The following is a 26,339-nucleotide window of genomic DNA, read 5'->3' as shown; positions in this document are numbered from 1 at the left end:
AGAGCTCCTGGCACCCATTTGCACACTCTGGAGCCGCTGCTGTCCAGTTCCCTGACGTCAAGCACAGCAGTGTGTCCAGCCCTTGCAGTTCAAACCCTTCCTGGCACTGGAACTTGCATGTGGAGTTGTAGCTAAATTCCCCCAGGGGATGGCTGCAGTCAGGCCTGGGGTCAGGGTTTTTGCACCTCACAACTAAAAGGACATACAGCAGCATGAGCAGCTGGGAGGCAGGGGGAGGGGTTTCAAGCACACACGCCTGTTGCTCCTCAAGTTCCCAGGTCTCAGGCTCTCTGGAGCACAGCCTACCCCAGCCCCTTGGCTTGAGCTTCAGCAGGAGCCGCAACATCCATACTGCTATTTGTAAAGCTCGAGCTGGAGCCCCCTAGCCCAAGTCTGGCTAGCTGGGCTTGTACCCAGCTTCAGTGGAGATGTGCCATGACAGCCCTGCTTGGGCTGAGCTCTGCAAGGCAAGGAGAAGGGTACAGGCTTTCTCTGGGTAACAGAGTGAGGTGAGTAGCCTGTCTGAGAAGCTGTGTCTGGCAGTCAGGGCTGGCTTTACACAAATTCCACTGATTCCTGGGAATCGGGCCCCGCGCTGAAGAGGGCCTTGCGCCTGTGCCTAAGGGGGCCCCACTCCGAGGGTCTTCAGCAGTATTTTGGTGGCAGGGGGTCTGCTCCGGGGGTCTTCAGTGGCATTTCAGCGGTCGGGGGTCCTCTGGTGCTGCGGAAGACCCAGAGTGGACCCCCCGCCACCAAAATGCCGCCAAAGCCGCAGACCGCCACCGAGTATTCCAATCGGGTCCCATGGGCCATAAAGCCAACCCTGCTGGCAGTCGGGCACAAGCTAATGCACCCACCAGCTGAGAGACTTTCCAGGCCTGGAAGATGCTGCAGACTCAGCACAGCAGGAGGCTCCGCCCCCAGTTGAGGCCTGGGCACCCTGCTCAACCCTAAGGGAGATAGCAACTGTTTATGCTGCTAGGGCAGATCCAGACTGACAGCAGGATAGGGGTGTAGCCTTACCCCTAAGGGAGGCAAACTGCCTGGGCTGACCTGGGGCGGGTGTGCTATAGCAGCAGTGCGGTCAAGCACTTGAGAAGCTACAACACCACCCACTCTGCCTCCTTGGCCAGGGAGCAATAGCAAAGGCCATTCCTCCAGCTGTGCTAGCGTCCCTCTTTGGTGAATCTAGGAGCAGCACTGATGGGTGCCCAGGCCATTGTCCCAGAGGAGGTCTTTGGGGAGACCCAGAAAGTAAATGCAGTGACTGTAGCAGGCTCTGCAGCAGGGCTCCCTCCCCTAATGTCCCTGTTCAACTGCTCTCACCTTCTTCACACTCAGGCCCGTAGAAACCAGGGTAGCAAACACAGGTGTAGTTCCCGATGGTCTCCACACACTCACCATGCTGGCTGCAGGAGGAACGCTGACAAGATGCTGTAGAGGTACAGCTGGGTTAGGATCCACCCTAACAGCTCTTTAGAGACAAATCATAACCCACCCCACTGCCTGGATCCTGCCCTCCATCCCTGCTGCTTTTCTTAATTGTGGGACTCTTTTAGAGCCTGTTCAGGCCATGGGAAAAAAATCTCTGCCTTCAAAGGCCTTGGCTCAGGCCCTGCAAGAGGACCCAAGTTTTGCCCAGCCAGGTGGCATTGGCACCTTGCCAGAAGTTTGGAGGCAGTGGCTGCTTTGCACAGATTGTCACACTGCTCTTGGACCCAGAGGCGCTGCCTGTGGAAAGCGCTGACCTGGATGGCTAGGCTGCTCTCTGGATTGAGATGGAGTGTTGCATGCTAGGCCTGCAGGGGACACACACATGCATTGATCAGAGGCCACCATGTGCCACATTTGGTTATCAGGCTGTGCTTTGACTTCCCTGTCCCTCCCTGCCCTTGCACTGATTGCACTCCGAAGAGGATAAGTAACTCTTTGGCAGGGAGACTCCACTGCATCTCTCAAGGGCTCAGAACAGGTGCTCCTGGGGCCAAGCACCTGGCATATCAATTTACAATGGGACTTTGTGATGAGAAGTATGTAGGGATCAAAGCAAGACTCATTCAGAGAACAGGTTCAGCTCCCGCCTGCATGGCCCATTTGTGAGGGAGAACTTGGAAGGCAGAACTTTAACTTCCCAACCAAAGGAACCAGTGAGACACAGAGAACGCCACAGCAGTGAGTGCTCCCAGGCACAAGTGTTGCACACAGAAGCTAACATGCAAAGCGGGTGCAGGCTTGTGCTGCCGGCCATGGGACAATATCACTAATATCTAACACCAGCTAGCACTAACCAGGCCCTTGTTGACTGTCTCCACAGAGAAGTCAGGACTCAGTGGGCCATGGAGACCGACTGACCCTACAGATCAGAGTTGAGGCACTTTAGCTGGGTGGATGGGTTAAGGTCCTCTGCCCAGACCATACCTCTTTGTAACAGTGTGTCTGGCCCTTTAAGGTCTAGAGGCCTGAGGCCAGGTAACGCTAGTTACAAGGAAGGCACAGCTGATCAGGAGTCAGCTGATGTCCCTGGACAAGCAGGAAGCTTCAGAGAAGGGGGATGCTCACGGAGAGATAAGCCAGGAGGCTCCTGCAGGAAACCCTTCACCAGCTGGCAGGGTTTATGCCTGGAAGGAAGCCCGAGCCAGAGGGCTGAAAAAGACTGAGAGCCAGGGAGAACATACTCCAGGAAATAAGGAAAGACTCCAGTCAGGCAAGGCGAGAGTGGCTTGCGGAGCAACCTCAGACCATGAGGGGGCATGGGAGGCAGCCAGCCCATCGATACTCTTCTATGGGCAATTAGGGACTTAATTCTCCAGAGCTGTCAATCCAGCAACTCTCCCCAGCCTTACATGTTAGACAGACACACACTTACACAGAGAATGACAGTGTGGGGTGGTTACCTTGGTAACACAGCGCCTTCTTTTTCTTTTGGCAGTGCTCATCGTTCCATCTTCCAGCATCACGGTCCCTCTTTATGTAAATCTCCACACAGTCTTGGTTCCTCCCTTTATTGTTGGGTTCCCTGTTAGCCCAATTCTCAGCCTCCTTCGTCAGGACCTTGTTGGTACCAACCCAGGTCCAGACATTCTTTATCTTTCGTATCCCAATCCAGTAGTATGTTTTATAGTAGGGTAAGACACTGTTGAGATAAGCAATTTCCCCCTGGTTCTGGATTGCTACGAGGTCAGTGTAGAATGACCTGCAAAAGTTTCTGGCCAGCTCCCATGAGTAATCAGATTTGTTACCATAATGGTAGGTCCAGGCTCCCACTTCCATCTGAGTCATGAGCACTGTTGGAAAGGGTAAAAACAGGCAAACTTGTGTTACAATCAGTGACAAAGCTATGGGTTGACTATCAATGGGTGCCACCAGACTATATCTTATATCACACACAAAAGAACTGCATTAAAAGAACATTATTTAGGTTGAAAAGTCAAGCGCTCAAACATTAGGAAATGCCACAATTAAGGTTGCCCATGTGACTGAGTTCAGCCCCCTTGTGCGTATATGCATGGTGGTATAGTCTTTAATGGCATGATAACATACAATTTTTCCATAGGTCCTCTGCCTCACTTGGTGCAGAGGATGGACGGTGCTCACTGAATGAGGAGCTAGCTATTCAATAGTTTGTTTTCTCCTCACTTGTCGATGTGTGACCGCCCCAGCCTTATTTACTGCCCACTATACAAACCCTGCTCTGAAGACAGAATTATTCATTTCCCCAAAGGCTTTTCTATAGTACTCATCATTACAGTATCTGTGTGCTTCACAAACATTAATGAGTTTATACTCACAACAACTCTGGGAGATGAGAAGGTGGTATTATCCCCATTTCAAAGATGGGAACAGAGGTACAGAGGCACTGGTTCTCAAAGGTATTTAGGCACCTAATTGCCATTGATTTTATTGCAAGTTAGGTGCCTAAATATCTTTGAGGAGCTGGACTAGAGAGATTAAGGTTGAAAGTAATTTTGGGTGTCCCATTTGAGTAGAGCCCTGTGCAGATAAATAATTATATCCACAGATGCACATATCCATGGATATAAAGCAGATATATGCAGACTTGCAGGGCTGTAATGACAACAAGTGAGACAGGCTTACATGCTCCTGGTCAGGAGATACCGCTTGCACATACTAGTGTGACCAGAGAAAGCTGCCAGTGAGCCTAGTGCCCGCCCCAGTGGGCAGGGCTGGAGGAGGTACAGCCATGCCTGAGGAGCTGCCTGGCCTGGGTGCTGGGTCCTGCAAGCGGCAGCCTGACATTCTGGCCCAGTTGTTGGCCATGGCCCTGATCATCTCACTCATTGTCACTGGAGTCCTGCAAATCCATGGATATCCGCTTTATATCCACAGATATCCGCATCCGTGGATATAAACTGTGTATCCATGCAGGGCTCTACATTTGAGACCCCTAGGACCTGATTTTCTGAAGTATTTAGCATTATAAAGCACTTTCTATGTTCAGAGCACTGTTCCCATTGACTTTAGTTGCAGCAGTGAGTGCTCAGCACTTCTGCAAATCAGATCATAGGGTCTCAATTTGAGAACCCAGAAAGTGAAGAACACACATTCAGTGGCCACCTGGGAAGTTTGGTTTAAGTGACTTGCTCTGGGGCAGAGGCAGAATCCAGTTCTCCAGGGCAGCAGTCAACAGCCTTACCCTTGAAACCATCCCTTCTCTTCTTGCAACCCTCTGCCTCATTCATCAAACACCTTCCAGCTCCTGCAACAGATGAGGCACGGTTCCTACAGACAACAGCTTTTTTCACTGTACAATCTGGATTCATTCCCTAGCATAGGTCCATCCTGTGCACTCAGCGAGGCAAGGGTTCTGGCATTTCCTATGGTATGAGTGCTTGACTTTGAAACATTAAAAATGTTCGTTTAAAGTAGGTGTGTGTGTGTGTGTGTGTGTGTGTGTGTGTGTGTGTGTGTGTGTGTGTGTGTGTGTGTGTGTGTGTGTGTGTAATTTCCTATGTTTTTTAAAAAGCAAATTGTAAAAAACAGAAGCTCTCTCACGTGGCGGCATAGTGACACCAATATGGATCATCAGCAGGGTTAAAATCCTGAGATCGGGTGCACAGACCTCTGCCACCTGAGCTAATGGAGGAACCAATAGCAGTAGCAGGTTTTCATAGTCCCTGTTGGTCAGCACTAGAGGGATATGAAACATACATTTTGCCAGTGGATTTCACAGATACTTGCTGACAGCAGAGAACTCAGGAATTGTGGGCTCCATTCCAGGCTCTAGAGGAGAGTGTTCTCTAGTGGCCACAGACTCTTCTGCCTCTGTCTCCTAAGCATGGCCCCTTCTGCCCTGTCCGCTCCAACCTGTCCCTGTTCCAGACATGTCCCTTGCCCATCCCTGGCTCCTCATCTCAGTCCCAGTCTCATTGTCTAGCAAGCCATAGTCTCACCTCTCTGGACTCCCTGCCCTACCGCAGGCATCCCTCCACACCCAGTCCCACTCTCCAATCCTGGCCATTCTCAGTTTCCCCCCACCCTCCAAGCTCCTTGTCCCCAGGCTCCTTGCCCAGGCAGTCCCAGTTCTCCCACGCCCCCATCCTGGCTCTTCATCCAATCTATATCCCTACTGGCTCGCAGGGCCACTATCCCTCCCTGGGTTTGTCATCCAGTCTCAGCAGCTGTCCCTGGCCTCCTTCCCCCAGTGTCCTTGCCCAGCCATTCCCCCTGAACACCAGCTCCTTGGCAGAGTTATTTGCCTTCCTCTGCAGCATGGGGCACGGGTCACTTGCTGGAGGATTCTCTGCGGCTTGAGGTCTTCAAACCACAATTTGAGGACTTCAATAACTCAGACATAGGTTAGGGGTTTGTTATTGAAGTGGATGGGTGAGATTCTGTGGCCTGCATTGTGCAGGAGGTCAGACTAGATGATCATAATGGTCCCTCCTAACCTTAAAGTCTATGAGTCTATGAGTCGTCTCCCTTCCCTCCTTCCTCCTACCCTACCAGTTCTCCGTCCCAGTCACCTTGCTTAAATAATCCCAAGATCCCCCAAGATCCTCATCCAACCTCACTCTCCCCCAACCTACCTGCTCCCACTCCCCTCATTTTCCTCCCTAGATCCCAGTCCCAGTCTCCTTGCCCAACCAATCCCAGTCTCCCCTGGATCCCAGTCCCAGTCTCCTTGCCCAGACAGTCCCAGTCCCTCTCCAATTCCCAATCCGTTTTTTTCTCTCTAATGTAAACCTCCAGTCCCAGTCTTCCCCCTGGACTCCTTTTCCCAATCTACATCCTCTGCCATCCCTATCCACTGCAGGTCTGGCTCTTGCCCCGAGCTGGAGCATGACCAATATTATAGATGAAATTTTCAGGGAATGTGGCTGCTAAAATCAGTCTTTACTGAGCAGTACAAACTGTTGTTTTTCAAAGGCTTAAACTTGGCCAATTTTTTGGGCAGATTTTCACAGGCATCTTCCTGACGCAAACACCTACTCCCTGCCAAATTTCAAGTTCCTGCTCCAAAGTATGGGGGCACCAGAGCTTTTCAATGAAAAGCTGACCAGATTTTTTGAACATCAAGAAAACAACATATTTTTTCCATAGCCTTATTCTTAGAAATGGCTGAACTGTTTTGGTTGAAATTTTCCCAATAGTTCAGCTTGGGGCAGACAACCCATATGGAAAAATGTCAGTCCAAATGGTTAAAGCCTGGCAAAGTTATAAGCAACTGAAAACCGGATCTTATAATGGGAAGTATTGGACAACCTTAATGATAAGCAGCGCTACCAGCCTGCCTATAAGAGATCAGTCCAGTTCTAATGACCTATATGTGTTATTCTTGGATCTGACATCACAAATCTCATGCTGAGAGTCTCTACCTAACTAGCAGCATTTAGTGAAATAAGAAATACAGGGATTGAAAACTGGTAAAAGATGAACTTCAAAAATTAAAACGGCTTTAGGCTTTGATTTCTGGTCTGAATGTCTCCACTCAGCAGAGGCTAACAAGCTAAGAGACAGCTAACTAACCAACCCCTTTCCCCCTCTCCCCCCATTCTATGAAATCCTTTGGTAGGTTGTAGTTTAATGAAAGTATCCCAAAATGAGACATCACAAATATCAAATGTCTCACTGTGATCCATAAATGGATTCTGTGCTGTTGTCACTGAAAGATGTGTGCTGGGATACCTTCAGTGCACCAGGAAGAACCAAAAGGATTTCCCAGAGGGGGAATTGTTTTTAAGAAGGTTCATTATAACTTATTTTTTCCTCATATAAGTGCTCAAGGCCCTCTTTTGACAGGCACAGAAATATGGGATTAACTCAATTTTAATTTTAATTTTTCCTTTGTAGTTTTACATATGAAGCCAGCAACCAAGTCTGAATCCAGAGCCAGATTTGAACATTCTCATAAGTTGCTGGTGTTTGTCACTTCTCTGCTTTAGCAGCTAATATAAATATACAAGACATTTTTGGAGAGCTTTGTAAAACTGAGTTTTGTGAAGAAGCTGGCCCAGCTGGTAGTGCTTACAAATCAGGAAAAGATAAAAATGAACTACAAATCAAGGCTGAAACTAGCCATGGAGCTGAACGTGACAGAACTGAAACACAGTGTCTATTTATATTATTTCTCATCATTACTTGATGCAATCCAGGGTTTTTTGCTACTAAACAACCACCATATTGCAGTGTCTCTATGGTTACGGAAATCTATCTGAAAATAGCCCTGAAGTCAGATCTTCTTCCAAACAGTGCAGCTTAGGGACCTGCCCTCAGCTCAGTAGTGTTCATTTCAGGGAACATATCATACACTTTATTTACAAAGCATGGATCAAAAGTCTTGCACCATAGATTTAATACAACTTCTGGATTTGCCCCTTAGAGATAAAGCTCCACAAAAATGTTTTTCTGCATGAAATTCCAATATTTCAACATTTGTTTTCATCCAGAAAGGTTGAATTTTTTTTTCACAAAATGAAAGAGTTCAGAAAAATGTTGATTAGGAAAAGTCAAAATGTTTCCCTTCAAGTCAGGTCTACATCCCTGGCTAGTCTGTATCTCCCATGATACAACTACAGATGTGTCCCATCAGAGGGAAGACAACAGTGGATCTTAGAAGATATAGTATGGCCAAGGAGCCTGGCCTGTTGGATAAAATGGGGGCACGAAACACCCAAACTATAACTCCCATGAGACAGCGTGTCACCAAAGATAGATGCAGGTTAATAGCAAACTGACTTGGGTTGAATTGGCTTGAAACAAAAAATTTGATTTAGATTTTCCCCAATGGAAAATAAAAAAAATTCAACAATATCAAAACTTTCCTGTAGAAAATTTTGATTTTGCTGAATCTGCATTTTTCTTTAACAAAACATTTTGATGGAAACTTCCCAACCAGCTCCACTTTTAGCATTGCCTCATGCAGCGTAAAGATTTCCCAGAAACGACCAGCACTTTGGCATCCATTTAGAAGAGCCCAAAAGAGCCAGACTTGTGGTTAAAGTTTTATAAGAATCCATGGGAGTGCTGATATGATGGGTTGGTTTATTTGCACAAGAGCCAAAGCCAGAGCCCTTTGGGAGTTCAGGAAGCTCGGCAAGCTGTCCCGTCCCATTACTTTTCATGTGGTGCTTGATGCCCTCTGCACATCTGCTAGTGATGGGCCTGAAAGTGGCATTCCAAAGCATTATGTCACTCAGCACTGTTCTTGTGGTATTTCTGGCGTGGTTGGAATAAGAAGGACTCAAAATCTCACAAGAGAACTCCTCCCTGGAGAATTAAAGCACAGTGTTGCTGACACAAGATGTCCTGAGGTTTTGGTTTGAGATCTGGAATGTCGGGTGTTTAGCTGATGAAAATCTTCACACCATTTGGTCTCTCCAACCCACCAAGCTCTGCTTGTCATTCCTGTTCTGCCTGGTGAACATTACACCCATGTTATGAGGGATGGACCTCAAATGCTTTACATTGAAGATGAGCCCAAACAACCCCCCAAAATCCAAACTTCTCCCCCTGCCTCTTCTCTATAATATGGTGAACCAGAGCTCAATAATCCCATTTCCATGGAGCACTGTGGCTCAGGACCCCTGACCCCCCCACATTCTGCAGCTGGTGCCCATCTCTATTTTGAACTTCACAAAGGGCTCAGATAAGCAACTAGCAATGTGACACTCTGATCCTCCTCTAAGGCCTCTTGAAATAATGCAGCAGGATTCACCTGGAGCACAGCTTCCCCCAGCCCTGCTCACGATATGACAGCACTGGTGCTGATCTCAAGCCTGGCAGTGCAAGAATGAACAGTTATTTAAAAAGTGAACAGAACATTTTCAAATCAGCTGAATGGTCTGGGGTCAGGGTCAGCTTTGTACAGAGGTCCTGGCAGAGTAGTTCCCCAGGCTCTATGCTCATGCTCTATGAACATCAAAGACTTCAGTTCAAATGATGCCAAACCAGTAGACAGAAGACAAAAGTGATACTCAGCACAGACCGGCCTGCGCCAAGGAACTCACCCAAGAACAATATTCTCTTCCTTGCCCTGTTTCTTGTGGTGTAGATACCACTATGGGACAGCTCCTCACCTGGTGTAAACCAGCAAAGCTCCATTGTAATTAATGCCACTGGCCAGGGCCGCCCCGAGAGGATTCAGGGGGCCTGGGGCAAAGCGGGGGAGCTGCGGCGCTTGTACTCACCCGGTCGTGGTCAGGGTGTTCGGCAGCACTGAAGGTCCTCCTGCCACCGAAGACCCAGACTGCTACTGGGCCAGGGCTCACGGGGCATTTTGGCGATAGGAGGCTCTTCAGTCACTCCGCATCTTCAGCAGCACTGAAGGGCCCCCTGCCGCCAAAATGCCGCCGAAGACCCAGACCGGCGCCAGGCCAGGGCTCACGGGGCCCCCGGGGCCTGGGGCAAATTGCTCCACTTCTCCCCTCCTCTGGGCGGCCCTGCCACTGGCCCCATATATGTACATAGCACATCCATGTTTCAACAGCACTTGCCACGTTTCACAGCTAATTCCTCATGGGAAATGCCACTAGGAGAGCTGTGGGCTGAGGTCTAGCCTCCAATTCACAGGTGCAACTCAGTCAATGGGGATTGCATCTGTGTATCTGAGAGCAGACCTGAATGTGAGAGGGCTCTCCTCTCTCTGCAACAGGTAGGGGAGGATCCACACATGAGAGGCAAGTAGCAACCTGTTCTTGGAGGAGATGTGATAACTGGGCTTTCCAAGCACAGGCTGGCCGGGTATGGTGCAATCATCTTGTGCACCAGGGAGCTCCTACCTGAACTGGGTTCTGGGTGCCAGCTGGAGATGGCATGACTGGAGGGGCTACTTGGAAGGACACAATTGTACACAGTCACAGTGTCAAGCAGGATTTCTGAGAGGTGCTATGAGGAATGTAGGGACTTTTTGTACAATTGTTATAAACCTCGGGGTCTGTCTCTACTTTGTAGTGTTACCCACTGGGCAGAAAGAGTTTTTCTCCTTGGAACCAGGCAGCTTAGCAAGAACTGGCTGGAATCTACACACAGGAATTGGAGACCCTGCATTGATAAGGGAAGAGCCAAATACTGGGCCATTAATGCTTAACTTCCTCCAAACCTCTTCAGGGAATCAGAGTGAAAAGGCCATAGATGGAGACAAAGGGATGAGGTGGCTGTCTGTCTGTTAAGGTTGCTGTGATGAGCAGATGGACTCACACAGGCAGGGTCAGAGAGAGCAAAGAAGGACCCCAGAGAATCAGGGCATGGCAAAACCATTGCTCCTACTGATATGGACTCTGAAGCTTGGCTGTCATGTCTTATGCTGACTAAGGATGCACTGATGCTGGATTCCAGATAACTAATCAAAGCTACCTAGTTTTAAAAAGGCTGCCACCTAATCTGCTGGGTGCATTGCTCCCTCAAGGCTCTTGGCTGGATTAGCTGCAGAGAGCCACAGTGAGAAATAGGGGTGCTGGAGGGGTTCTGGAGTCTGAAGGCCCAGGCCTGCAGTAATAGAGTCACATAGCCTGCCCTTTGAAGTCTGGCACACTAAAGGGGTTACTCCCAGGGCCCAGACCCTCTAATCCATAACAGGTGTCAACCCCCTGCACTCTATCTGCACCAACACTTGCATTGCTGCTGGTGCCGGTGCTGGAAATGGGGTCCAGACATTCTCAATGCAGTCAGAGGAGAGAGCTGGCCTGGACTATGCCTGTTCAGAGGAGTTCATCAGCCCCTGGCCTGGCTGGGGAACTGTGAGATGCTTTAGGAAGCCAAGCAGGCCGTGTGAAGGCCTCTCCATTGTAACTAGGGTAATTTCTAGGGACTCTACTGGTTTCTGGGATACAGGAGTGGCAAAAAGAAGGGATTAGGAGGAATAGGATTTAGGTCCCTAAATAATCACCTCGGGGTCAGAATTCTTGCCCAAATGAAACTGTTTCAATGTGCCTGCCAGTAAAATGTCCCTGGGCAGACCAGGAGTGACTGTTGGTGCCACAACAATACCACTTCTCTCCCAGGACTTTCCCAGGGATGTGTCTGTGAATTTTCCCCTGGCAGTGTCAGGAGCAGGCCACCGAAGAGTTGCAGGAAAGCTTACCCCAGCTAATGGCAGCAAAGCACAGGAGTTGGGTGACATTCCAGCCACATCCCCAAGCCCTTGGACTGGAGCAGAGTCCTACGGTGCTGCCCTGGGAATCAGAAAAAACATATCCATAAACCCCTCAGTACTTCACAGCAGGCAGGTCCAGGCATATTTGACACACTGAGCTGAAACAGACACTGTTGGACACATCTAGCTGACACAGGCACTATCTCTGCTTAGTATCAGAGGGGTAGCCATTTTAGTCCGGATCTGTAAAAAGCAACAAAGAGTCCTGTGACACGTTAAAGACTAACAGACGTACTGGAGCATAAGCATTCGTGGGTGAATACCCACTTCATCAGATGCATGCAAAGTGGATATTCGCCCACGAAAACTTATGCTCCAATACATCTGTTAGTCTTTAAGGTGCCACTGGACTCATTGTTGCTTATCTCTGATTAGTTCATATTTACAATGCAGATAAAATGCAGAATCTCAAAGAGCAAGAGTTGCCAGCCTCACAGGGGAAGAAGGAACAGTTGGAATTTTAGGCAAGTGATTTGATTTAGCAACATCATCTCCACAACAAGTTGTTAATGAACATCCTGGAGAAAGTAACTATGAGCGTGAGATGTTGCTGGTCAGTGTCATGAGTTCAGCTCAGAGGATGGAGGCAGTTTTTATCCATAAATTAGATAAACAGCGGAGCATCTCAGTCAATCAGAGAAATATTCAGGTGTAATAGAGTTATATTAGAATTAGAAAAAATGGGAACCATCCATGGGTCTAAATCTGAAATGCTGCAAGCTGCACCATCAGGCCCCTCCTCTCCCTGGGCTTCAGAGGGCAGGATCCAGCCTCAGCCCGAATGTCTACATAGCTGTGTGTAGGGCTATAGTGTGAGCTCTGTAAACCTGAGTCTGTAGGCTTGGGCTGTGAGACACCCTGCCGTGGGTTTAAAACACAGTGCAGATGTACCCTCTGGCATCTTACCAACAGGGGCCGAGCCCAGCCTTGCCCAGAGATCTGGGGGAAAGGAGCAGTGTGGTCTGAACCAGTTAAATTAGGATGGTGGTTTGGCAAGAGTTGTAGTTCTGGCTGCTCCTCTCATCTGGGTCTCAGCTTCCTGGGGGTAGCTGGCTGGCTCCCCAAGCAGCCTCCCAGGCCCGAGAGGCTCCATACTGTCTTTTGGATGGCAGGGAGGCTTTGAATGAGGCCATCTCTGTTAGCCCATCTCCACTTTCCCAACCAATCCTCATGCTGGGGTTGCTGCTATTCCACCACCTGTGCGCCAGTTCTTCCCACTGATGCCCACAAAGCTCAGCTGTACCAGGGCATAGGGAGCCATTGGCTAGCATTCAGCAAAGTCATTAATGTAGGAGCTCTGGAGGGAAGGCCAAAAGGAAGGGAAGGGGAAAGTAGGGGAAGAGGGCCCCCCATGCGGTTTTTAACCTTTAGCTCTGCTTCCCAGGTCGGGATCTCCAGCTGATGTACAGGGGATATTCATGGGTTTGCTGGGGGAAAGAGACTCTTAGCTCAGGTGGCTGAGTGAAATCCCAATTGCACAGCAGGGGGATGGGGGCTTTCCTTATCAGCTCAGGACTGGGCAGGGTGTGTGTGTGTTTCTCTCCTTGGCCATTCAATGCTGGGTGTGGGGGCTCCCCTGGAAGATCAGGACTGGGTGCAAGTGGGTGGGGCTCTCCTTGTCAGCTCAGGGCTGGGCAATGGGGTGGGGAGGGGGCTCCCCTGGCCACTCAGGGCTGCACAGTGGAGGGGGCTCCCCTGAGCAAGTCAGGGCTAGGCAGCAGAGGGGTCTCCCCTGGCAGCTCAGAGCTGGGTGGTAGTGGGGCTCCTGTGACAGCTCAGGGCTGGGCAGCAGGGGGGACTCTCCCTGGCCATTCAGGGGTGGGCAGTGAGGGGGTACTCCCTGGCTATTCAGGGTTGGGGCTCTCCCTGGGCAGCTCTGGGCTTGGTGACGGTGCATGAGGGGGCTCTCCTTAGCTCAGGACTGGGCAGCGGGAGGGAGAGGGGAACCTCCCTTGGCAACTCAGGGCCGTCGGGGGGGCTCTCCCTGGCAGCTCAGGGCTGGGAAGTGGGAGAGGGGCTCTTTTTGTCAGCTCAGGGCTGGGCAGAAGGGGGTGGGAGGGTTCTCCCTGGCCATTCAGGGCTGAGCAGTGGGGAGGATTCTCCCTGGGCAGCTCAGGGCTTGATGGGGGTACAGGGGGGTCTTCTTCTCAGCTCAGGGCTGGACAGTGGGGGGCTCTCTCTGGCCACTCAGGGCTGGGTGTTGGGGGCTCCCCAGCAGCTCAGGGCTGGGTAGGGGTGCATGGGGGGCTCTTCCTGGCAGCTCGGGGCTGGGCAGTGGGGGAGGGGGATCCTCTGCTCACTCAGGGCTGGGTATGTGAGGGCCAGGCAGCGAGGGGGGACTCCCTTGACAACTCAGGGCTGGGCAGAGGAGGGATGGGGATTCCCTTGACAGCTCAGGGCTGGGCAGTGGAGTGGGGACTTCCCTGACTGCTCAGGGCTGGGCAGTGGAGCAGGGCTCCCCTGACTGCTCAGGGCTGGGCAGCAGCGGGGGGTACGGGGCCTCCCCTGACAACTCGTGGCTGGTCAGTGGGGCTCTGCTGGTTGGAGCTGGGTGGTATCATTTCAATTAATATTGGAGAGTTGAGTACAGGAGAGAACTTAGCCCTCCTCACCACCTGGAGTTTCCTTCTGCAGCAGTCTGTGGGGCACTGTCAGAGCATTGTCCCTGTTGCCCATGCAGAGTCCTGCTCTCGGGGCCATTTGGGGTCTCTGTTCCTGGCATTGTCTCCTGTACCCACACTCAGAGGTGTCTGGAGTGGAGGGTAATGACTGTTACTAAGGAGCCAGCTTGTAACTCTCCCTTGTGAGCAGCAGCTCCTCTGCCTGCCTCACTCCTTCCTAAACACTGCACAGGTGAAGCCAGACACATCCCCAGGTAGAAGAAGGTGCTAGACCTACCATCTCCAATGCCGACCTGCCAGCCTTCACTTTCCTCCCCTCTCGCTCAATCCCTGGACCGAGATGATTTAAACCAGCCCTCTGCTTGGGTGTGTCTTGCAGCACTTCCTTTAATGTGTGCAGAACCTCATTGCATCCCTTTCCTGTTCCTCCCCCTACATCGAGTGACAGCTTGAAGAATTTTGGGGCCAGAGAGAGCATGACTGTGAATCCTGGTGGGTAGGGACTGACCTGAGAGGTGGGAAATCCAGGGCCCAGTCCCCCTGCTCCAGTGATTTGGTATTGATCCAGAATGCAACAGCTGAAACTGAGGGATCCTCCCTCAGAATATCCCTTAGGAAACCTCTCCTGAAAGGTCGGAGACCCCTGTGCAAATCATTTCTTCCCCTTAAGCAAATGGGGGAATTGAAATGGGGCTCCCACAGGCCAGCTGAGTGTCCTAACCAGTGGGCTAGAAGCCATACGGTAGACACCACCACCTCATTCTCTGGCAGCCAGAATTTGATGGGACCTGCTCCAGTAGATGGCCTCTGAGAAAGCATACTGGATGGGGCCCTGCATGCACATGACAGATGTCAGTGTCAGTACTTATTTCCCAACTGGATGCTGCATAGATGCTTCAGAGATGAGTGTAATATAAGAACCTGCCTAGACTAGACTAGACTAAGTGACACCTTGAGATGGAGTGAAGTAGCCTCTTGGCCTCAGAAACAGAGTCTCTCAAATCTCTTCAGATTGCAAGCTGCCCCTTTCAGTCCCTCGTGGGCCCACCCATCCCAGCCAGGTCACAGTGATCCAGCCCCGTTCTCCCAGAACCATGCCAGATGAAGGACTGTGCCTGGCTCACCCGAGTGACTTAGCATCTTAGTCACTGATGTCCACGGGGACCCAGGGCAGACCCAGGCTCCCAGTGTCTCAGTCACTTTTGGCATTGGGGTCCAACCTCCTCAGTCTTGTTGTCGGGCTAAAAAACATCATCCCAGAAGGTGGGAGTGAGAGAAAGGACCAAGCCAAAGCACAGTGGGGCTAGACTAGAAATGCTCAAGCAGACCCACAACAGCTGTTCTTGGCACACTGGCTGCAATACGTTAAATTGAAAGGACAAAATGAAATATGTCTGAGCTGGTCTAGTGGACAGAGCATAGAAATGAACTCAGGAGACCTGGGCTAGGCTGCAGGGGGATCTTGGGCAAGTTCCTGTTAGTATATAGGCTTGTTTGTCAGCCTGAGATAGAAGCTTGGGTTTGACTTTTTGATACTCTTATACCTTATACTAATATGTGTGAAGAACAATGAACAAAGACACTGTGTGTTGCATTTCCCACAACCAGATGAGGCTTTTAGTACAATGAGAAAGGATAAGAGATGGAGCTACAGTGTTATGGGGCATGGTAGGAGTATAATATATCAGCATACACTGAAAGGCTGCCTGACTCCTTTCTCATGCCAAGGTCAAGCAACCAATTAGGAGGGGCAAGGGAGGATGGTGTTGAGAGGCATAAGAAACACTAAAAGACCAAAGAAATTCCTAGCCTTGGCCAGAGCACAACCTCCCTCCCATGGGATACAAAAGGGGTGGGATGAAGACCCTAGACTCAGAACCCTCCAAAACGGAACATGACCATAAGTTGTAAGGGGTGGGACCAGGCGTGTGCATTCTAGGTATATTTGGGCCTGCTAAGGAGGAGGAGGTGGGAAACGGGAATGGGGAACAGGGACACAGGCAAGCCTCTGTGGCATCAGAGCTGGGAACAGAACGCTGGGGAACAGACTCTGCTGGATTAGACACATTGATTCATAGACTTTAAGGTCAGAAGGGACCATTATGATTCATAGATTCTAGGAAGGGAAGGGACTTAGAGGTCATCGAGTCCAGTCCCCTGCCCTCATGGCAGGACCAAATACTGTCTAGACCATCCCTGATAGACATTTATCTGACCTACTCCTAAATATCTCCAGAGATGGAGATTCCACAACCTCCCTAGGTAATTTATTCCAGTGTTTTACCACCCTGACAGAAACTTTTTCCTAATGTCCAACCTAAACCTCCCTTGCTGCAGTTTAAGCCAATTGCTTCTTGTTCTATCCTTAGAGGCTAAGGTGAACAAGTTTTCTCCCTCCTCATTACGACACCCTTTTAGATACCTGAAAACTGCTATCATGTCCTCTCTCAGTCTTCTCTTTTCCAAACTAAACAAACCCAATTCTTTCAACCTTTCTTCATAGGTCATGTTCTCAAGACCTTTAATCATTCTTGTTGCTCTTCTCTGGACCCTCTCCAATTTCTCCACATCTTTCTTGAAATGCAGTGCCCAGAACTGGACACAATACTCCAGTTGAGGCCTAACCAGCGCAGAGTAAAGCGGAAGAATGACTTCTTGTGTCTTGCTCACAACACACCTGTTAATGCATCCTAGAATCACGTTTGCTTTTTTCGCAACAGCATCACACTGTTGACTCATATTTAGCTTGTGGTCCACTATAATCCCTAGATCCCTTTCTGCCGTACTCCTTCCTAGACAGTTTCTTCCCATTTTGTATGTGTGAAACTGATTTCTCCTTCCTAAGTGGAGCACTTTGCATTTGTCCTTGTTAAACTTCATCCTGTTTACCTCAGACCATTTCTCCAATTTGTCCAGATCATTTTGAATTATGACCCTGTCCTCCAAAGCAGTTGCAATTTCTCCCAGTTTGGTGTCATCTGCAAACTTAATAAGCGTACTTTCTATGCCAATATCTAAGTTGTTGATAAAGATATTGAACAGAGCCTGTCCCAAAACATACCCTTGCGAAACCCCACTCATTATACCGTTCCATTAGGATTGGGAACCATTAATAACTACTCTCTGATTATGGTTATCCAGCCAGTTACGCACCCACCGTATAGTAGCCCCATCTAAATTGTATTTGCCTAGTTTATCGATAAGAATATCATGTGAGACCGTATCAAATGCCTTACTAAAGTCTAGGTATACCACATCCACCGCTTCTCCCTTATCCACAAGACTATCAAAGAAAGCTATCAGATTGGTTTGACATGATTTGTTCTTTACAAATCCATGCTGGCTATTCCCTATCACCTTACCACCTTCCAAGTGTTTACAGATGATTTCCTTAATTACTTGCCCCATTATCTTCCCTGGCACAGGAGTTAAACTAACTGGTCTGTAGTTTCCTGGGTTGTTTTTATTTCCCTTTTTATAGATGGGCACTATATTTGCCCTTTTCCAGTCTTCTGGAATCTGTCCCGTCTCCCATGATACCTCCATTAGCTCCTTGAGTATTCTAGGATGCATTTCATCAGGCCCTGGTGACTTGCAGGCATCTAACTTTTCTAAGTGATTTTTAACTTGTTCTTTTTTTATTTTATCTTCTAAACCTACCCCCTTCCCATTAGCATTCGCTATGTTAGGCATTCCTTCAGACTTCTCGGTGAAGACCGAAACAAAGAAGTCATTAAGCATCTCTGCCATTTCCAAGTTTCCTGTTACTGTTTCTCCCTCCTCACTGAGCAGTGGGCTTACCCTGTCCTTGGTCTTCCTCTTGCTTCTAATGTATTGATAAAAAGTCTTCTTGTTTCCCTTTATTCCCATAGCTAGTTTGAGCTCATTTTGTCCTTTTGCCTTTCTAATCTTGCCCCTGCATTCCTGTGTTGTATGCCTATATTCATCCTTTGTAATCTGTCCTAGCTTCCATTTTTTATATGATTCCTTTTTATTTTTTAGATCATGCAAGATCTCGTGGTTAAGACAAGGTGGTCTTTTGCCACATTTTCTATCTTTCCTACCCAGCGGAATAGCTTGCTTTTGGGCCCTTAATAGTGTCCCTTTGAAAAACTGCCAAGCCTCCTCAGTCGTTTTTCCCCTCAGTCTTGATTCCTATGGGACCTCACCTATCAGCTCTATGAGCTTACCAAAATCCGCCTTCCTGAAATCCATTGTCTCTATTTTGCTGTACCCTTCCTTAGAATTGCAGATTCTATGATTTCACGATCACTTTCACCCAAGCTGCCTTCTGCTTTCAAATTCTCAGTGTGTTCCTCCCTATTTGTTAAAATCAGGTCTAGAACAGCTTCCCCCTAGTAGCTTTTTCAACCTTCTGAAATAAAAAGTTGTCTGCAATGCAGTCCAAGAACTTATTGGATAGTCTGTGCCCCACTGTGTTATTTTCATCTAGTCTGACCTCCTGCACAATGCAGGTCACAGAATCTTACACACCCACTCCTGTAACAACCCCCTAACCTATGTCTGAGTTATTGAAGTCCTCAAATCATGGTTTAAAGACCTCAAGGTGCAGAGAATCCTCCAGCCAGTGACCCATGCCCCACGCTGCAGAGGAAGGCGAAAAACCTCCAGGGTCTCTGCCAATCTTCCCTGGAGGAAAATTCCTTCCCTACCCCAAATATGGCGATTAGTTAAACCCTGAGCATGTGGTCAAGACTCACCAGCCAGCACCCAGGAAAGAATTCTCTGTAGTATAGAGAGCTTACAGAGCTATGGATATGTTTGCTTGGAACTAACCCCGATAAACATCACATTGCCTGCACTTCGGACTTCTGGTCTTCTGCTTTCTGTCTGCGTGACAAGAACCCGAGAAGAGGGTGAAGGGAAAGCGCTCTAACAGTCCCTTCCTCTCCCTGTGCTTCAGTTGCTGAATCTGTAAAATGGGAATAAGGATACTGAGCTCCTTTGCACAACATCTGGAGATCTTCTGATGGAAAGCAGTTTATAAGAATTAGGTGTTATTACTATAGGAGACTGGAGCCTAATTAGATGCTGACCTAATAGAACACTCTCCCAGAATGGACTGCATTGTCTGATAATGTGCTAATTACAGGGTGTTCATTTTTAGGCTGGGTTGGATGACTACATGTGACGAATGGGATATGGGGGTGTCCTTTTCTCCCTCTTCCCACAGCCATTAGAGAGCAGGGTTCCTGGTAGGACAGTGAATACATTTTCCCAAGTTTTTCAATTTCCTCTCTTTTCTCTCATTAAACCTTCAGAACTAGGTACCATTGTCTGTGTCTTATCTAGGATTGCTCTGTAGTCTGTTGGAGTCTTTTGTTCTGTCCTGCTTCCAGGTAAAATAGTCCTGGAGGGATTTTTTTGCCAGGAATTAATCTACCATCTTCCAACCGAAAGCAAAATAAGAACACCCTTAGCTACACACATTTATGATTCCAAAGAATTGCCCTTGGCTCCAGAAGAATGAATACCAAACAAAAGGAGGAACCTGCAGTGCAGTCCAGTAAAAACTATGAGGCACTTGGCCAATGTAAATCAAACCTAGAATTATGTGCCAGACTCTAACCATCTTCCCTTTGCAAAATGTTTTGGGTAGAATTGTACATTTTAGTGGAGTAAATATATACCAGTGGGGATGGCCTGAGAGGCTTTGTTAATTCTCAGTAATTTGGTGGCATTAAATGCATATGGAGTGTGGGATTAAAAGAAGGAAAGAAATACAAGTATTGATTGGCAGTCTGCAAAGTCAGCTTGGCAGTTGTTCAGGGAGTTTTCTGTGTGCAGAAAGAATAGCAAATATGGCAGGTGACCAGCTTGGTTTAACAGTGAAATCTTCAATGAGCTTAAACTCAAAAAGGAAGCTTACAAGAAGTGGAAATTTTGACAGATGACTAGGGAGGAGTATAAAAATATTGCTAGAGCATGGAGGGGTATAATCAGGAAGGCCAAGGCATGACTGGAGTTGCAGCTAACAAGGGATGTGAAGGGTAACAAGAAGGATTTCTACAGGTATGTTAGCAACAAGAAGAAGGTCAGGGAAAGTGTAAGACCCTTACTGAATGGGGGAGGCAACCTAGTGACAGATGATGTGGAAAAAGCTGAACTACTCAATGCTTTTTTTGCCTCAGTCTTCACAGACAAGGTCAGCTCCCAGACTGCTGCACTGGGCAACACAGTATGGAGAGGAGGCGAGCAGCCCTCAGTCGTGAAAGAACAGGTTAAGGACTGTTTAGAAAAGCTGGACATGCACAAGTCCAGATCTAATGCATCCAAGGGTGCTGAGGGAGTCGGCGGATGTGATTGCAGAGCCATTGGCCATTATCTTTGAAAATTCATGGTGATTGGAGGAGCTCCCGGATGACTGGAAAAAGGCAAATGTAGTGCCCATATTTTAAAAAGGGAAGAAAGAGAACCCAGGGACCTATAGACCGGGTAGTTCATGGAGCAAGTCCTCAAGGAACCCATTTTGAAGCACTTGGAGGAGAGGATAGTGATCAGGAACAGTCAACATGGATTCACAAGGGCAAGTCATCCCTGACCAACCTGATTGCCTTCTATGATGGGATAACTGGCTTTGTGGATATGGGGAAAGCGGAAGATGTGATATATCTTGACTTTAACAAAGCTTTTGACATGGTTTCCCACAATATTGTTGCAAGTAAGTTAAAGAAATATGGATTGGATGAATGCACTATAAGATGGATAGAAAACTGGCTAGATTGTCAGGCTCAAAGGGTAGTGATCAATGAGTTGATGTCTAGATAGCAGCCGATATAAAGCAGAGTACCCTAGGGGTTTGTCCTAGGGCTGGTTTTGTTCAACATCTTTATTAATCATCTGGATGAAGGGATGAATTGCACCCTCAACAAGTTTGCAGATGACACTAAGCTGCAGGGAGATATAGATAAGCTGGAGGGTAGAGATAGGGTCCAGAGTGATCTAGACAAATTGGAGGATTAGGCCTAAAGAAATCTGATGAGGTTCAACAAGGACAAGTACAAAGTCCTGCATTTAGAAAGGAAGAATCCCATGCACCGCAACAGGCTGGGGACCGACTGGCTAAGCAGCAGTTCTGCAGCAAAGGGCCTGGGGATTACACTGGATGAGAAGCTGGATATGAGTCAACCGTGTGCCCTTGTTGCCAAGAAGGCCAATGGCATATTGGGCTGTATTAGGAGCATTGCCAGTAGATCGAGGGAAGTGATTATTCCCCTCTGTTTGGCACCGGTGAGGCCACACCTGGAGTATTGCATCCAGTTTTGGTCCCCCCACTACAGAAGGGATGTGGACAAATTGGAGAGAATCCAGTGGAGGGCAATGAAAATGATTAGGGGGCTGGAGCACATGACTTACAAAGAAAGGCTGAGGGAACTGGGGTTATTTAGTCTGCAGAAGAGAACAGTGAGCAAGGATTTGATAGCAGCCTTCAACTACCTGAAGGGAGGTTCCAAAGAGGATGGGGCTTGGCTGTTGTCAGTGGTGGCAGGTGACAGAACAAGAAGCAATGGTCTCAAGTTGCGGTGGGGGAGATCTAGGCTGGATATTAGGAAACACTGTTTCACTAGGAGGGTGGGGAAGCACAGGAATTGGTTACCTAGGGAGGTGGTGGAATCTCCTTCCTTAGAGGTTTTTAAGGCCTGGCTTGACAAAGCCCTGATTGGGATGATTTAGTTGGTGTTGGTCCTGCTTTGAGCAGGGGGTTGGACTAGATAACCTCCCGAGGTCTCTTCCAACCCTAATATTCTATGATTCTTCTATGATTCTGTGAATCAAAGAAAACAAAGCAGACGATCACACAGTCAGGGCTATACTTGAAAGAAGTTTCCACACATCAGAATCTCTGAGTCCCAATAAATGAGGGAAATAGTAAATAGTGCCAATAATGCCTGGCTCAGGGCAGTCAAAGGAAAGAGCAACTGAGCACAAGTAGGTTGTGCTGCTAGAAGTGTCACTGGTAAGAGAGGCCTAGAGGCATGGAGAGAAGAGTAGATAAATGCACCTGCCATAGATTGAGTTTTACAATAAAAACCTAAGAACGGTCATACTGGTTCAGACCAATTGTCCAGCTAGCCCAGTATCCTGTCTTCCAACAGTGGCCAATGCCAGGTGCTTCAGAAGAAATGAACAGAACAGGTAATCATCAAGTGATCCATCCCCTGTTGTCCATTCCCAGCTTCTGGTAAACAGAGGCTAGAGACAAATAGTGTTTGTTATTGTCTGTAAACAAGGTACACAAGGAGAATCCCAAGGACATCCAAAGCCTGCAATTGCAAAGTGCAAAGCATTGAGAATACCACCTCTGTTCAAAGCTGTAAATCAGAATATTTCTGAAGTTCCAGTGCCAACACAAATTAAAAAGAGTGACATTGCTGTTCTGTAGAATCTCAGCCCTTTAACATGGAATCTAGCTCTCTGGAAGATTGGGCTAGTGTGGGTCAATACACTTTCTTTTTTAAGAATTTATATAATAGGCTGAATAGATATGGAACAAGAACTATTAAAGACATCCCTGGTTTGGGGGAGTGATTGTCTTTGGGGATTCTGAAGTCTGGCAACAATGTGAGAAGGTGCAGTAGACAGAGAGTGCTCCCAGCTCTAGTGTTCTGTGTGATGGAGTGGTAGCCACCAAGAAGCAGGGGATGCTGGAGGAAGAGGTACAAGCGGAGGTTTGGAGAAACCAGCCAACATCAGAGTTAACTCCTAGGAATTACATTCTGCACTGCTGCTGGGTTCCAGGGAGCTGTCAATAGGCGGCATAGACATTTGCGTTTAAGTGCCTTCTGTCAGGTGTCATTGGTGGTGCTGGGTGAATAACTGACTTTTCAGTTTGGCAGGGGCGGGGAAGGTTCAGTAGAACAAATCAAAATTTTAAATTTTTTTTGTCAAATCAAAAAATTCCATTTTGACCCAAAATGTTTAATTTTTGAGCATTTTTGAAGAGCTAGAGCCACAGACTGGCAGAGGCAGGGCCGCCCAGAGGCCTGGGGTCTTCGGCAGCAGGGGGCCCCCGCTTCAGCGGTAATTCGGCAGCAGGAGGTCCTTCTGCTCCAGGACTCACCGCCAAAGTGCCCCGAAGACCCTGCACTTCGACGGCGGGTCCTGCTTTGGCGGTAATTCGGTGGTGGGGGTTCCTTCTGCCCCGGGGCGGAAGGACCCCCCCGCCGCCGAAGACCCGGAGCAGAAGAAGCTCTAGGGGCCCGGGCCCTGTGAGAGTTTTCTGGGGTCCCCACAGCGAGTGAAGGACCCCACTCCAGGGCCCCCAAAAACTCTCATGGGGGCCCCTATGGGGCCCAGGACCTTGGTCAAATTGCTCCACTTGCTCCCCCCCCGGGCAGCCCTGGGCAGAGGAGGTGGCGTCCCCCTTGTAACCTTTAGCCCAGTCTTTAGGACTACTGTTATGTGCTATCAGAGACCCAGGTTCAAATTGCAACTTTGGAATAAGGTCTGGAAGTGGGGTCTCCTGCATCCCAGGTGAGTGCCCTAAGTAATGGGCTGCAGAGTCATTATTGCTCCCTTTACGCAGTGACCATTCAAGCATTTTATGTAAAGTGAACAGCCTCAGCAGGAGAGCTATTCAGCCGAGAATAGCCACTAGCTCAGGCCTTGGTCCCAGGCCCTGATCCAGAGCAGCTATTCAAACCTGTGTCTTCAACATCCCCAGCAATAGGCCTAGGCCCAGGCTGTTTGGTTTAGCCAAGGAATAGGCCATCTGGAAGACGCTGGTTGTGGACAAGGAAGGTAGAAATCTTTGTGAGGGAATTTTAGGAATGGTTTGGCCCATAGCTGCCATTATCCATCTTTCCAAAGTAGTGATGACCCCCTGTAGTCAGGAAGCAGATCAGTCTCGCCCTCGTGTCCTTGGACAGACAAGCAGTGAACAGGTTTTAGAGGGAGCTTGTCTACTGAGACCTGTTCATGTTATTCCTGCTGAGAGGGCTTCTGGAGTGAGGGCTACCCTGGGAACCAGAGTAAGAGAGTAACCCTGAAAGTGCTGTTTGACCATGTACCAGGCCTGTATCCCTTTGTCCAATGAAGGGAGGTACTTATCTCATTGGTGTCCTCTCCCAAAAGCAGCTTTCCAAAAGGGGTCCCACCCGCACAAAGGCCATCAGATTTTTGGTGATCATTCAGCGCTTAAGGACTTGGCAAGAGCTCTGTTCTATTCTATGTCTGGCTCCAACTGTCTGTGCCTAAGAAAAAGAGCTGCACAGGGCCCCGCCCAGACAGGGAAGATCAGCCCTTGAAGGTGCAGTCCTTAACAGGACAATCAGTGTGTTGGTTTGCCTTCCAGGACTGGCTACCACTTCCCTGAGGCCAAAAGGTAGGGAGTGCAGTGAAAGAGCTGAGCCATGACTGGTGCTGGAACCATAGTATCCTTAGGCTTCTGGCTTCAGCAACGCACCTGTCCATTCTGCAGGCTGACGAGGGATCAGCACTGATGTTCTGAGGGCTACATGAGGCAATTTCTCAAGAGGTGATTTTACCTCTGTATTTGGCCCTGGTGCAACCGCTGCTGGAATCCTGTGTCCAGTTCTGGTGCCCAGAAGGATGCTGATAAATTGGAGAGGGTTCAGAACTACCAGAATGATTAAATGATTGGAAAACCTGCCTCATGAGGAGAGACTCCAGGAGCTCAATCTGTTTAGCTGAACAAAAACGGTTAAGAGGTGACTTGATCACAGTCTATAATAACCTGGGGAACAAATATTTAATAATGGGCTCTGCAGTCTAGCAGAGGAAGGTAGAACATGATCCAATGGCTGCCAGCTGAAGCTAGACAAATTCAGACTGGAAATAAGGTGTACATTTTAACAGGGAGAGCAATTAACCTTGGGAACAATCTACCAAAAGTTGTGGTGGATTCTCCATCACTGACAATTTTAAAATCAAGATTGAATGTTTTCCTAACAGATCTGCTGTAGGAATTATAGTGGGGCAGTTCTCTGGCCTGCGTGCTACTGGAGGTCAGACTAAATGATTACAATGGTCCCTTCTGGTCTTGGAATCTATGAATCTATAAAGAACCAGCATTTGAAATTAAACTGGAAGCCTGACCTGCAAACACCTGGTTCCCAGGGCCAGACCCTTGATTGCATCTGAGGATGCAGTGAAGGAGGAGGGCAGTCAGAAAGCTCCAGGATCGTGAGCTGCCCAGTCTTGGCACAAGTTAGCATTGCAAGAAAACCACTTTCACCTGTTCCACTGGCATAGGAGCCAGTGCCAGAGGAGAGTCAAGGATAAGTCTCTTCTGGGACACTGCCAACCCTCATGCAGCACTCTAAACTCCACTCACCATTTGGAATGCCCCCAGTTCCTCTCCTCCTTCTATACTAGGTAAGCCAGGGGCATCTGGCACAGGGGGCGCTATGCCAGCTCTGCACAGGGGAGGCCTCTGCCTGTTTTGGAGAGCTGGAAACCCACTTGTGCCATGTAGTGGTAAAGTGGCTGCAGTGGAGCAGACCATCCATCTCCATTTCACCACAAGAATGTGTGTCCTGTGGTTGGATTATTTGGGTACTCCTTGCAGAAGTGCTGGTGTCAGTTTCTGAACCGGGCAGGGACAGGCTCCCCTGACTTTAGCCACTGTGTTTTTTTCAATCCAGCCTAGTAAAACATCAAATGTAGCAGGGCTGGGGATCCCCCAACAGCCCAGCAAAGTGCCCAAATCCCAGCAAATCTTCACAGGAACCAGCTGCCCAACTCCCTTGGGAAATTCCAGCCCTTACCTGCCCCTAGGCTGGAGAACAGCCAAAGAGCAACCCAGCCATTAGCAGCTGCTCTCAAGCAGCACACTGGAGACACTCCAGTGTCTGGAAAACAGGCCAGCTGCTACCATCTTGGCCGGCTCCTGGGGTTAAACCAGGGACCTCCACATGCTGCTACTGGTTAGCCAAAGAGTCTGGCTCCATGGCTGTGGCTGGCAAAGCCTCTCATCCCTGAGGCATGCCGACCTGAACAAAAAGAGCCCTGGGAGCTGGGTTTCAGGGGGTAGCTCTGCAAAGATAGGAAAGTCTTGTGGAAGCAGGAGGAAAGGGCTTCAGAAAAGCACGGAATGTGCCTTCTAGTAAAAGGAGGGTGGACTG

At 48.8% G+C, this 26,339-nt stretch overlaps 1 protein-coding gene across 10 annotated transcripts in view; it reads right to left on the bottom strand.

Moving 5' to 3' along the window:
- Window positions 1–14,603, bottom strand: part of SELP (selectin P) — a 72,666-nt gene extending 58,063 nt beyond the window's left edge. For all 10 annotated transcript variants that reach the window (XM_030572062.1, XM_030572061.1, XM_030572063.1 and 7 more), the window contains exons 1-4: window positions 14,510–14,603; window positions 11,540–11,630; window positions 2,895–3,284; window positions 1,327–1,434 (exon numbers count right to left, since the gene is read on the bottom strand). In XM_030572062.1, the coding sequence (XP_030427922.1) occupies window positions 1,327–1,434; window positions 2,895–3,284; window positions 11,540–11,630; window positions 14,510–14,512 (592 nt within the window). In that variant the 5' untranslated portion in view covers window positions 14,513–14,603. The remainder of the gene's footprint in view (window positions 1–1,326; window positions 1,435–2,894; window positions 3,285–11,539; window positions 11,631–14,509) is intronic.
- Between the last annotated feature and the right edge of the window lie 11,736 nt (window positions 14,604–26,339).

Source organism: Gopherus evgoodei, chromosome 8 (genome assembly GCF_007399415.2).
Source record: "Gopherus evgoodei ecotype Sinaloan lineage chromosome 8, rGopEvg1_v1.p, whole genome shotgun sequence".
Taxonomy (NCBI): Eukaryota; Metazoa; Chordata; order Testudines; family Testudinidae; genus Gopherus; species Gopherus evgoodei.
Note: the sequence above shows the minus strand (reverse complement) of the source record. Positions and strands in the feature narration are given on the sequence as shown.